This window comes from Diabrotica undecimpunctata, chromosome 2 (assembly GCF_040954645.1).
Source record: "Diabrotica undecimpunctata isolate CICGRU chromosome 2, icDiaUnde3, whole genome shotgun sequence".
Classification (NCBI taxonomy): domain Eukaryota; kingdom Metazoa; phylum Arthropoda; class Insecta; order Coleoptera; family Chrysomelidae; genus Diabrotica; species Diabrotica undecimpunctata.
The window spans coordinates 139,883,586-139,897,863 of NC_092804.1; the positions used below are offsets into that span (position 1 = coordinate 139,883,586).

Below are 14,278 nucleotides of genomic sequence, written 5' to 3' on the forward strand. Positions count from 1 at the left end.
CTCTGTCTGTCCAAGGTATTCTCAGTATGCGTCGATACAGCCACATTTCTAGAGCAGCTAACTTCTTTAAAGTTGCGTACGTTTCAACTCCGTAAAGTAGCGTAGAGAGTACGTAGCATTTCTTGGCGCGCCATCGGATGTTAACGCTTAGGTGGCGGTTGTTTAAGAGCTTTCTCATTTTGATGAATTTGGATCTTGCTATTTCAATTCGGATCTTAATCTCTACGTCTGGGTCCCACTTATCATTTACTGTATATCCCAGATATTTAAATCGGTGTACCCTTTCAATACTTTCACTGTATTTACTAATAAAATAATCAGAACCATATTTTAGCATATCCTAAAGAAGGGAATAAATTTTGCGAAAGCTAGATAAAAGAACAAAGTGAAGGTGAGGTGCTACATTGAGCGTGATGTAGCATCAGAGTCTTACGAACTCCTTTTTAAAAAATAAAAAAAAAAGATTTAGGAATTTGAAAAAATTTCACTGAAATAAGTTACAACTCGATGAACTTTATTCGCTCAGGCATAAAGTATTATATAAAAAAAGTTATTAAAATACCTTTATTTTACAATAGTACATATAGCCCAGTCTGGTTAAAAAAAAGTCGAAAAATTTTTCGCAGATTCCTGAGGCTTTTAGGGTATAGGTGGGGGTTACTAGATGACGAATATGCAGATAAATAAGTACTCGTATTTTTATCTTGCGTTTTTTTTTTAAACAACAATTTATGGTCACAATTTGATTTTTTGTCTATACGTTTTTTTCCTTATATTTTACATAAACAATATTTATATCATTATTTATCAAAAATATCTTTATTTTCCCCTTTTTTAAATTAAAATTGATAAATAATTTACGGAGTAATTTGCAAAATAGCAGTTTTTTTGCACTAATTTATAAATTTTATTAATTTTTTTTATTAACAAAATAAAATGTTATTAATACATTTGAACATCGAGGGATTAGCGTCTTTTAAATTTGTGCGAAATTTCCCTCGATCGGTCAAATAGTTTAAAAGTTATTTAATTTATTAATTCTTGAGGCTAAATATTTAAACTATTGACCTTGCTCTATTAATGATATTAGACACATTTAGCAAATTTCATAGGATTCTTTAAGACTTAAACTATCTCAGAAGTTCAATGCATATTGCGTTTTTATCGAAATTATTTACAAAATAAACGTTTGAAAAAGGGGTATGTATTTTACTTAAAAACAATTGTAATAACTTCTATATTTTTCAAGCCATAGACTTGTACGTAAAACAACTGGATAGCTGATAAAATATAGTCCTATGACCAATAGGAACGAAGTTAGGGACTATTTAAAAAAAAATCATCTCCGTTGTTTATAAACATTAAGCAATAACATTTGCACAAATTTGAATAAAAATCTAAACTTTATATTAAAACATAGTTATAAAATTCATCCAATTTTTCGAAACTTACAGTCCTTCTAAACGAAGGTACTTTCGAAAGATCGACATAGGAAAGTGGAGGGAAAAACCTGTTTCAGCTCCGTTTTTTTTTCGAGATCGGAACTTCAAATTGAAATACGTAGGAAAAATTTACATTATGTCGGCTTCCATTGCAGCTAGAAGCATTTTTTTAATCTGGGTAGATTGTCGAAATATTTTGAAGCACATTTTGTGCATATTTTCTTACTACATGATAAACATATAGGGTTTTTACAATCATCGCATACGTAAAATGTCTTTCTATGAAGTTTCTTCTGATTTTTCTTCGGGTGGAATTTCACTTGTTCTTCGAGTGCAAGTATTCTCCTTATCGAATTTTTTATATCTAAGCTAATTCTAGGATTTTCAAATCGTTTCCTCAGAAAAGGTTCTGTCAGGCTTTTGGCTAGTGCCTTCATGAATTTGTTTCGGGGTGTATTTTCATTATTTTTGAAACAATTATACATGACAAACGCATTGACACAACTTATGTCATATTTGATAAAACATAAGCTGTAAATAGTGCATTTCTCATCTACTGCATCAACGCCTCCTTTTGTTGAATTAAAGAATGATATTATTTTAGGTTTGTTACTCTCAACATCCGTAGCTCGACAGTAATGCATAGAGGAAAACAGCCTTGTTTCTCTTAGGAATATATGAAACTAGCGTTTCATGTTTTGAAAATCAATATAATGCAGAACCAACTTATTATTGTTTGTTTGCTTTAAATTCTGGAGGTATTTCCTTTTTTGATTTTCTCATGAGTCCGACATAGGTAAAGCCTATGGAATGTAACTTTTTTACTAGCTGAAGAGAAGAAAACCAATTACCTGCAGTAATGTTCCTATTACTGTCAAATAGAAGTTTTGATAGACGAATTACCGATTGTGTGGGTTTGGTAAATTTTTGTTTTCTGAATTTGAAAGACCAATTTCATCCAAAACTTTTCTGGTATATATATAGCCATTATAGGTAAATTGAGTCTTAGCATCAGTTATCAACATCAGTTTTATACCAAATTTTCGTGCCTTATTTGGTATTTACATCCGGAACTTGCATTGGCCCGTAAACCCAATTAACATAATCATCTATGCATGCACTGTTCCCAATGGTAAATACTTAAAAATGTTCAAAAAACATTTCAAAAAGTGTTTCTTTCAGTCTTTCTTTCCTAGATGTGGCATCATTAAATATCAATCAATTTATCAAAGCACTAAATCTTTTTCCGCTCCTAACAGTCCTAAAAATCTCTCTTCCGGTTCCATCTGCAGTAAACATGACGTCAATATCTTCATCATTAGATTTATAGATCGCGGTATATATTAGTAGGCCCATCAAAGCTCGTACTTCAGTACTATCCGTATCTTTCAAATCTGTTGGTGCCTCTACAGCAAACCTTGTTTGAATTTCTGCAATCTTTATATTTTTATACTGCACTGTAGTATTTATCATAGCTTTAGAGACAAGAAGGTTCCATATATCTTCTGGAGTGAAAAACGAAACTAAGTCAGCTTTGTAAAAGATATAAAATGTTACAAGAATACTGTTAAAAAAAAACTTAAGTGTAACAGAACAACTTTCCATCATGGGGGACAAACAGAATTCCAAAATAGCATTGATATTATTTAATAATAGACATTTGATAAAATGTTTGCAACTAAGTAAATGAAAATGTAATATTACCAACGAGGCGCCAATGCGAACACTTCAAAGGTTAAATAGGAAGAGACATTCCAACATGTATATTGTTTAAAAACGTGTATTAACAACTTATGAGTAAATCCGAAAAGAAAAGTAAGTTTTGATAAAGCAATAACTAATAGAGCGATAATTTCAATAGCGTTAACAAACCAGGTGTTGCCAAAGTTAGTGTAAGTCGACACCAATGAAGTAAGCAATATTTCATATACACCTCTATCATTAATGTGGATCTCAACTTTGCATTAACCTGGGAGGATACACGCACTGCTTAAATAGAGCACTACCTATTTAAAGGAATAAATCATAGTGATTGATCTGTGGTTCACTAAACTCATCACATTAAGGACTATGTAAATAGAATTAAAAAGTATTATTTATTATATTTAATATTAAGTTATTTATTTATCTATTATATTTATTATTATTTTTTAAAAAATCAAAAATGTATGTAATTTATTTATGTAAGTTAGCTAATCAAAACTTTAAGATGAATCAGTATAATCAGATGAAGTATAATTTAATTCTGTAAGATTAAGGTGTGATAAATTTGACTCAAGTTATTAATGTCCGTTCTTTTGTCAAGAGCATTTGTATATTTAAGTATATAACACATTTACAAAAACTGTCTTTTAGTGAAATTTCTTTCATTGCAAAGAATTTTAACCTTTTCACAATTGAACTTATGTTTAGTAGTGATGGCATCTTGTGTTAGATCACAAGTGTGCTTATTGAAGTTAATATCACTTTACTAGTGATAAGGCGTGATAGATGAGGGGTTATTCTGAAATTCTGTTTGTCCTCCATGTTGGAACGTTTTTCTGTTACGTGCACTTAAGTTTTCTATAACACTGTTCTTAAGAAATTGTATATCTTCTACAACACTAACTTGGTTCTCTTTTTTCTTACTTAAAACTGAACGTTTGGTATTATAATATGTATGGTTCATAAGCTAAGATATTTCTTCACTTATATCTTAACAAGCTGCATATTTTCTGTAAGGTAAACCAGCGGTTCTCAACTTTTTAGCACTGGCGCCCCCTTTGAACACTGAAGATAGCTCACGCCTCCCCTCCAGTCAGTAATTGGTTGTTTAAGTTAGAACAGTGAAAATGTGAAACTGACGATGTTAACTCTACGTTAGCAAAAGCTGATATGCAAAATAAAAATCCAGGTATATTTAAATACGAAAGTTTATTTGATGTCTCATTAAACTTAACATTGTTTATTTATTTGAGAAAAAGAATAATCAAAAAATTAAATACGCATATACAGTTGAATGAGTGTTTTTGCACTTTCAATGAGAGGGTTGGCATTGTCTGTTCTTGACAAGTTTTTCGATATTCGGTTGAAACTGTGTCAGAGCACACCTCAAATCACTTTCAACATCCAGCCTTGAACGGTATTTTGATTTTATATACGCCAATCCAGAAAAACCAGATTCGCAAAGATATGTGGATGAAAACTGGTTTAATAACTTCGCAGATACTAAAGCCACTTCTGGGTAAAAAGGAAAGTAGGTTAACCAAAATTCTTCCAAGTCCATTTTTGCAAAATCTGCTTTCGCTTGTGAATCACATTTTAGGTCAATTGCCTGGTCTTGAAGGTTAACTGGAAGAATGTCAACATACATGTACAGTCGATGGGTAACATATGTTTTGTGAGTTAGTTGGTACTCTCCAAAAAGTGTTTACTGCCTGTAATCTACTGCCTCGTACTCATGCAAGGTACGGTTGACTGTTTCAAGTTTTCTGCTACAGAATCTCCTGTTTAAGTCTCCATAAAACAACTCCTTTCTATGCAGATGTCTCTTAACTGGTGGAAGTCCAGTAAGGAAGATTATTTAAATTAGCGCGTATTCATCTAGTATACATTTTAAATCCAGCTTTTTTCTGGTAGCGGACGATGCTTTTTGAAACTCTTAAGACTCCTAAGGAAGAATACAATTTTAGTTTCAGAAGGGAAACTATCCAGGTCCATAACTACGAATATAAATTTTTTCTTAGGATCATTTAGTTCATCTAAATAATTTTAGTTCGGAAGTTCGGAAAATACTTGAAAACATGAAGAACAGAAAAGCAGCAGGTAAAGACGGGATACCAAATGAAGTAATGAAATATTGTGGAGCAGCAATGACATAACAATTAACAACATTTATTAATAAAATTACAAAACACACAAGGTGATGAAAAACAGCTAGAAAACTACAGAGGTATAAACTTGTTAAGTACTACTAAAACTTACAACTAAAATTTTACTAAAGTGCTAATAAATCAGAGGATAAGTTTGGCATATGAACAACAGGGTTTTCTTAGTGGAAGATCGTGTTCAAATGCAATATTCGTTATAAATCAAATTACTGAAAAATCACTAGAGTATAATAGACCAGCATTTCTGTGCCTGATTGACCTAAAGAAAGCATTTGACAGAGTAAGACACAAAGATGTAATCCATCTTCTGTATAATAGATAAGTTTCCCTAAATATTATAAAAACTATCGAAAACATCTACCAAAACATCAAAATGGAAGTCAGAATAGATGGACAACTTACATAACCTATAGAAATAGTCAGCGGAATAAGACAAGGGGATTCATTGAGCCTCATGCTCTTGAATGTGATCATGGATGAAATCATCAAAAGCGTTAACAAAGAAAGAGGACACAGAATAGGAAACAAAGAAATAAAAATACTCTGTTACGCAGACGACGCAATATTGATAGCCCAAGAGGAAAATAGTCTGCAAAGACTGGTCCACAGATTTAACATAAGAGCAAAAGAATTTATTATGACAATCTCATCCCAGAAAACTAAAACAATAGTATTAAGCAAGTAATGGAAATAAAATACCTGAGAATTACGCTGTCTAGCTATTGAGACCTGAACAAAGAAGTGAAAGATCAAGTACAAAAAGCAAATAGGCTGGGACTAGACTCATTACACTATATGGGAAAACAGACACATTAAGACTGAGATGAAGCCAAGAATTTATAAAGCCAGTGTAAGACCAATTATGACATATGCCTCAGAAACAAGACCCGACACAGCCACAGCACAAAGGCTACTGAAAACGGCAGAGATGAGAGTACTGAGAAGAATTACAGGAAATGAGTAGAGCTAAGAGATCGGAATCACCACATAAGCAGAATGGAGGAGACCCGTGACGTGAAAATAGCAAGAGATGACACCAATCGGCAGAAGAAGTATCGGACGACCGCGCAAAAGATGGAGTGATAACCTTCTATAGAGGTAGTAATCCGCCAATAAACAAGCAGAATTGCTTATAAAGAGGAAGAAGAAGAAGAAATTATATTAATTGTTTAGTAAAAGGTGCATGGACATAATTACTTTAGTCTTAATACATATCGGTAATTGGCACTTTATATAATACATAAGGCGAACGATGACGACGGAAAATTTCATCTTATTGGTCTAACCATTCTGGGTTTTTTTGTCAGCCATTATATACATATTTATTTAAATCACATACTTCTAGTATTTTTTATTACATACTTGAAAATTTGTGATTTTTTTTAAGTATTTCAAGTACGTCCATGACGAATTATTTGTTTAATTGTTAAATTATCTGTAAAAATTGAGTGTTTAGGAGTACACCATCACGTTAATTAATAATTGGTATGATAAAACTTAAATAAGTGTATACGTCTTCTTCTTCTTCTCTTGACGCTACAGTTCTTTGTGAGTTTTGGGACTGATTAACAATATTCTCCGCATTGTGTTAAACTACTTTGGTTCTCTATTTTCTAATATTATGAAGTTTAGATCTCCTCAACATCATATATCTATTTTTGACAACCTTTTTTGTTCTTTTTCCTTGTGACTTTCCTTGTGATTATTATTTAATATAGGTAGGGGACGCTTAAGCTTTGTACGTAGTTGTTGTTTTCTACTCTTAGAATTTTGCATCCATCTGATATTCTGATATAATTCATTTTCACTTCGTTAATGGCAAACCTATTGTTTCAACTATAATAGTTTTATCATTTATATCAACAATATAGTTTTATCGCTCAACGTCTACATATACGCATATTTAAGCAAAATTACTATTTATGCCGGTAAAACCTAATTGTCTGATAATTGGTTTTAAAGTTAGATTAAAAAGTTCTTTTGACTAAGGATCGCTTTTTTGACTTCATTATCAGTACCTATTAAACGAAACTGATCATGTCTATAAGTTAAATTAACTTTTTTTATGGCTAGTTGGATTAATTGATGCAGCATATGTTGTCTATCTGCTCTATCATATGGAATGCCTACTTGAAATCGGTATAAAAGGTATAAATTTTGATGTACTTAAATATTATTCATGTCGTTCTTCTTAACGTGCAATTTCAGAATTATTCGACGTTGGCGATCACCTTTCTCGATGTTCTGCCACATGAAATAATAATTGTCCTACATTACATATCTGAGTCCTACACACCCTGTTTTATTCCTACGCCTCTACAGCCTTCTATTTTGCGTGTAAGGATAAGTTGTAGTATAGTTGGATAGTTGGAGTAAATATATCGATTTTCTTCCACTATGTCTCAGATAAGATATTCTCCGTTTTTTAACAGGCTTTATTCTCTATCTTTGCTGACCCTCTTAGTATATCCTTAGTAGTTTTTCTTGCTGTCCAAGGTATCTTCAGCATTCTTCTATGAATCCACATTTCCAATGATTTATTAAGCTTCTGTAAGGATTTGATCATATACTTCATCGTCATATTTAATGTCTGCAGTCGGGCATAGATTTGAAGTATAACATTTTTTTTGAATGGTATATATCATTCGTGCATACCTCTAAAATATATTTGGTTTTAGATAACTCTGTTTGGCAAATCTACGGTAAAGCTGTTGTAAAACCACACTAGTATAAGACTGTATAAGACAACATTAATTTATAAGTAAATTATAATTAAATATTTTCATAATGTACATTCATCGTTGTTTATTAATCATAAAATAAGTATGAAACGTATATATGAAACGCTGGCGTTAAGACTTTAGAAAATATATATAATATTATATATATTATTATTAAGTCCATATACTGAAACGCTGCTGGACCAAAGAAGAAAAATAAGAAGCCATAAGAATGCAGGCAGCCACATTCTAAGAGAAATGAATAAAATTGTTTCGAAGGTAATCTGGAGAGACTTAAGGAAATTTCTAACCTATAATATTAAACGCACTATACAGGAAAATAACAGCCTAAAAGTTCTACGTAGAAAGCTATCGAATGGAAAATGAGAAATTCATAAATTAAGAAACAAGTAAAATAAAATAATATCACGTAGAGACGAGTTAATACAGGTCATCGAAGAGTTTTACGAGGAATTATATGGAAGTAGACGAGAAGATCAAACAGGAATACAAAAAGCTATTTCAAAGAAGATCGTGAATCAAGGTTCCGAACTAATGCCAGAAATAAAGGTAGATGAGATTCGATAAGCGTTAAGAAAAATGAAAAATAACAAACTCCCAGAAGCGGATGGAATAGTAATAGAAGCTATCGTAAATGGAGGAGATATGCAACTGGATAAATTAAGGAAACTGTTTAATATATGCTTACAGCAAAGAGAGTTGCCTAAAGAAGGGACCCAGAAAATTATAGACTTATTAGCCTGTTGAGCCACATATACAAGCTCTTCACTAGGTTAGTGACATCAAAATTAGAGAAAAAATTAGATATTCACTATCCACCAACCGAGAGATAGCAGGCAGAATCCCGTTCAAATTATGTTACCAATGATTACCTCCATACAGTAAAGACACTCATTGAAAAAGCTATAGAATACAACAAACCTCTTGTCCCCACTTTATGGAAGCAACTTAGTTGCTTCTATAAAGTCCTCGTAGACACACCGTCTCAGGACTTGCAACTTCAACGTGGAGTCATATGTCGCCATGTTACCTAATCCAACGGTAACTTTAACATCCTAATTATTTATAAGATATAATGTCGAACAAATGTAACTAATTATTTGTTAACGGGTTTTTACCCATAAATTTAGTGGCTACATTCATGTACTCCTAGACACCGATGATGGAATGATGAATTCCGAAAACGTTTTGTCTAACACAGCCCGTTTGGGTTTTTAAATATATACCTTTTACAAAGGATTTTAATTAATTTTTTAATATATGCTATACAGCCAAATACAGGAACGTAGATTCCTTGTGGATTTTATATTTTATGTTCACTGCTGGGAATGAAGCCGAATATTTATTATTTACTAAAAAGCTCATTCCACAGTATACTTATTTTTCCGTTTCTGGAATTTCCTATTTTTCCTATTTCCTATTTTTACTCCCAATTTTTTTGATGATATAAGTTTTATTAACAATATTTATGAACTTATATACCACAAATTTCAATATATAGGCGAGGAAATTAAGCACTAAACAATTCTAAACCTACCAATTTTCCGCAGTAAGATAAATCGCTGCGCTTTTTTTTGCATTCTATTCGGGTAAGTGCCAAGTTTGTGAACAAAATTCATTGTAGTAAAATAAAAATTGCATTTTGTGCATATGGAAGATGCATTTCCAAAGTACATAGAAAATGAAAAATTTGCAACACAGAAAATATCGACAGAAATGAGTTCAATTTTGTTACTCTTGGATTTTCGAGGTCGCTGAATACGAATATGATAACGACGATTAGCGTGTCGATATTCGTGTTTAGCGATCTCGAAATCCCCCGAATAACAAAATTAAACTCATTCCTGTCGATATTTTTTTAGTTGCAAATTTTTAATTTTCTGTGTACTTTGAAAATGCATTTTTCTTATGCACAAAATGCAATGTTCATTTTACCGCATGAATTTTGTTCACAAACTTTTCTGACAATTTCCCGAATTGAAGGCAAAAATGTGCACAGCAATTCATCTTGCTGCGGAAAATTGGTAGGTTTAGTGCTTCGTTTCCTCACCTAATATGTAAGTAACATTAAGGATATTTTATCTAGTTTTAAATATATATTGAAAACCTTTTAACTTAATACACTTTAAAGTGTATATTTTATATTTATTAAATTTTTTTTGGATCTCAATTATTTTACTATATAGCAAACCCATTTTCTTTTAGTACATTCCATTAATGGCAGAAGGTTTTATATTATTTACTGAATCAAACGTTTGGTCACTGGAAGCAAACAGAAGTATAAAAGGATGGGTTCATGGCGCCTTATTAACAGTCAGTGTTATATGTGCTTCCGTTGGTATAATTATAGAAATTAATGCAAAAAATCAAAGTTCCTCCCCACATTTTCACACACTGCATGCTAAATTAGGTAAGAAGCAATATTTTTTTATTTTTATAACTATTTATACGTGTTAGTTTTTTGTTGTTATCTTGAATTTATCAATACTAGGAATATGGGTACGTTTTTCAAATCACCAGGGCCTGACGGCATATATCCAGCCCTACTACGGTGGGGACTGGATATCCTTCTGCCGCACCTCGTGGAAATATTCAGAGCCTCTTTGGTTCTGAGATATATTCCTAGGAAGTGGAGAGAGGTACGTGTGGTCTTCATACCAAAACCAGGTAGGATGGACTACACCCTACCAAAGGCTTTCCGACCAATTAGTCTAACATCCTTTCTATTGAAAACGATGGAAAGGCTATAGGAGAGGTACATAAGGGATGAAGTTCTGGTTCATAACCCACTTCACCCAAATCAACATGCATATACTTCGGGAAGATCTACCGATTCTGCACTGCATCATGTAGTGGGAAGAATTGAAAGATCGCTGGATAATAAAGAATCCACCCTAGGTATATTCATAGACATTGAGGGAGCGTTTGATAAAACCACATTCCCAACTATCACCCAACAGCTCAACGTCAGGAATGTTCCCCCGGTCATAAGCGAATGGATATTCAGTATGCTCTCTAATAGAGCAATAAGCATAAATGTAGAAGACGTTTCTGTTAGAGGCATGGTTACGAAGGGGTGTCCACAGGGAGGGGTGCTATCACCACTACTCTGGAACATAGTTCTAGATACCCTGGTTGACCAACTCAGCAGCAACGGTTTCTACACAATAGCCTATGCAGACGATATTGCTGTCCTGCAAAGCGGTAAGTTTGAGAACACACTATGTGAGAGATCACAAGTTGCTCTCCGACTAATAAAAACATGGTGCAAGGAACATTCACTATCTATAAATCCTAAGAAAACAGAGATGGTCCTCTTTACCAGGAAAAGAAGAATCACGGGCTTAATACCCCCAAGGATTCTAAACTACAGTCTAAATTTTTCTGACAAGGTGAAGTACCTTGGTATTACCCTTGACAGGAAGTTAACATGGAACTCACACTTAGATGGTAGAGCTAAAAGAGCATATATTGCCTATGAGCAGTGTCGACGAACAGTCGGACGCACCTGGGGCCTCACGCCCAGGGTGATCGCCTGGGTCTACACCGCTGTCATTAGGCCAATGCTAACTTACGGAGCTATTGCTTGGGTATCAAAAGTGCTACAGGCAACAGCGATTAACAAACTAAACCATATTCAGCGGATGGCTTGTATAAATATAACAGGTGCCATGAAAACAACACCAACTGCTGCAATGGAGTTGATCATTGGCATCACGCCTCTAGATATATATGTCAAAGAGGTGGCGCTAGTGACAATGATGCGACTACGCTCAGCTGGTGCAAACCTTGATGTAGCCCTGGCCCACACCTGCCCACATAAGAGAGATGTCTCCTGGTGACTTGTCCACCTTCCTAGAAATGGCAGGATGGACAATGAGCTAAGGATGACAGCTCCCTGGGAGGATGCACAGTGGGTTAATTGTGGCCTAAGTGCTGTGAAACTTAACTTGCCCTCTCTACTCTACAGATACAGATGAGTACGTTTTAATATAAATAAAACAATACAATAGTTTAAAAATTATTTTAGATGAGAACATAAATCGTAAATCGAATCCAGGATTAAGCCCAAATCTGTGTTTTCAAAAATTTGGAAAACAAAATAGACAACCAATGCACCGAAATGCACTGGCATGGGGATTTATAATTTGTATCTACGTCATGTCAATTTGTCTTGGCAAAAATCCCTTCGTGAAATCGATTTCTCAATACTCCATACTAGAGTAAAATGTAAAATAAGAATAAAATAGACAGTTAAGGTTTCCTTGTAAATCCGACATAGTCTTCACCAAGTTTCCGCATTTTCCGCTTGTTTGATTTTTTTCTTTCAGTCTTTCTATCGGTGATATTAAGCGTATTCTTCGATAGTTTTCTTGTAGTTTTATCCTTTTTTGAATATTGATATTATAAATACTTTTGTCTATTTCTTTAGGATCAGATCTCAATTTATGGCTCGGATCATTTGTTCTATTTTTCTGGAATATCACATCCGATCATTCTATATCGTTTTTTTGATCCGTGTTTTATGAGTTAAAGTGAGATACTTTCGGGCCCTGGGCTCTCTTATTCTTGATGTCTTTTATACCTTTACTAATGAATTTGCCCGTTACCATGCGACGGGGGATCTAATCAATTGTCATCTACAGTCAATCCACTTAATTTCTTCTGATTTCATCCTATTTAAGGCTAGGATGTAAACAAAATGTTATTTGAGTCTGTTGTACAAATTTCATAACAAATAAGTAATTTTGGAAAATCGCTGAACTGTTGCGTTAAGTCGTCTTATGAAATCGAATTACGTACAAAAGCAAGCGTAATTCTAGTTTTACAATTTATTTGTTCAGAAAAATTGAGTTTTGTATTATACTTTTTACCGATCACCAAATTCGCAGTAATATTTAGTATCAATAAACTTTCAAAAAGATTTAAACTTCCAGATATATATTCTCCCATCTGTCAGATAGTTATCTGGAGAATAGACATTTATTCATAGAATAACATGTAACCGTCTGTTCACGTCAAATTATGTTGCGGTTACTTATCTGCACGATAAACGTAAAATTTATTTCGGAACACACCAATATTTAATTAATTGTAAAAGACATTACACTAACGGTTTAATGTCTCTTTTGATTATACAATTTGTGGTGGCACAAATAAATTAAATTATGTAGGAAAAATTTAGTAACGAATAAAATAATAACACATGTATATTAATCATTGTTCTGAGGTTTCTCCATAACTCTAAAATGTTATATAAGGTTAGCTCAAACATCTTCAACTTCATAAAGTTAAAAAAAACTTTATTTAGCAGTTCATCTTCAAAATTGTCTTTATTTTGATCTCTCGCTAGATTATAAAATGTTGCTATAGATTAGAACGGTTTAATTTTTTTAACTTTACAGCCAATTTCATTTGATAAAATAGAACCTAAACCTTCTCCTCCATACATAAAAAGTTCTGTTACGTAACTTGTTTTAATGTTATAGAAATTTTTTTCATGGATTGTTTAGTGGACTCCTTTATTAGTAAAAATGGCTTTACTGTATAATCAGAATCTCCAAGTAACAACCCATTTTTATTATCTCCATTTAAACTTTTTTTTAATTATCAAGATTAAGTTCCATCTTCTATCGAAGGTTGGAAATCATTATGGTTATGCGGACTCTGTTGACTGCCGCTCTAAATAGTGCGGCACTACTGCATCCAAACCATTCCTTTAAGTTCTTAAGCCACGATATTCTTCGTCTTCCCACATGTCGCTTTCCTCGAATTTTGTCTTGCATAATAATGAAAACATTGAATGCCTAAAATAAGTGAAGAACAAGAGGTAGAATACCTAGGTGGCGTAGTTGCCCAACCGGACAAACAGTGTGACTAGTCGTCCTAGGCTTTTATATTGATAGATCGATTTTATTTTCTGTTACTTGTTTTTAGAGTCTCAGAAAATTGCTAATTTGTCTTTGTTAGTTTTTTCTCATGAATTGTGGGCTTTGTCTTCTTCATAGTATGATTTATTTTGAATATTTTCTAGTTTAATTTTTGTGTGATATTTGTACGCCTTTAGTATAATTTAGAAAACTACTAAATTTTAGATTTTTTTTATTTGAAACTGCTTCAACCACAAGGGTTATTAGTAATGGTCGATTTTACAGATAGCATAAATATAAAAAGAAATAAAGCATACAATTAGATTTTGTTAATTAGTCCTGAGGAAACAAAAAAA

The 14,278-nt window shown here is 32.9% G+C and overlaps 1 protein-coding gene across 1 annotated transcript in view; it reads left to right on the forward strand.

Annotated features, from left to right (window-relative positions):
* The window catches only part of LOC140434947 (transmembrane reductase CYB561D2-like), a 29,285-nt gene that overhangs the window by 2,237 nt on the left and 12,770 nt on the right, over nt 1-14,278 (forward strand). The window contains exon 2 of the mRNA XM_072523589.1: nt 10,258-10,462. Within this exon, the coding sequence (XP_072379690.1) occupies nt 10,258-10,462 (205 nt within the window). The remainder of the gene's footprint in view (nt 1-10,257; nt 10,463-14,278) is intronic.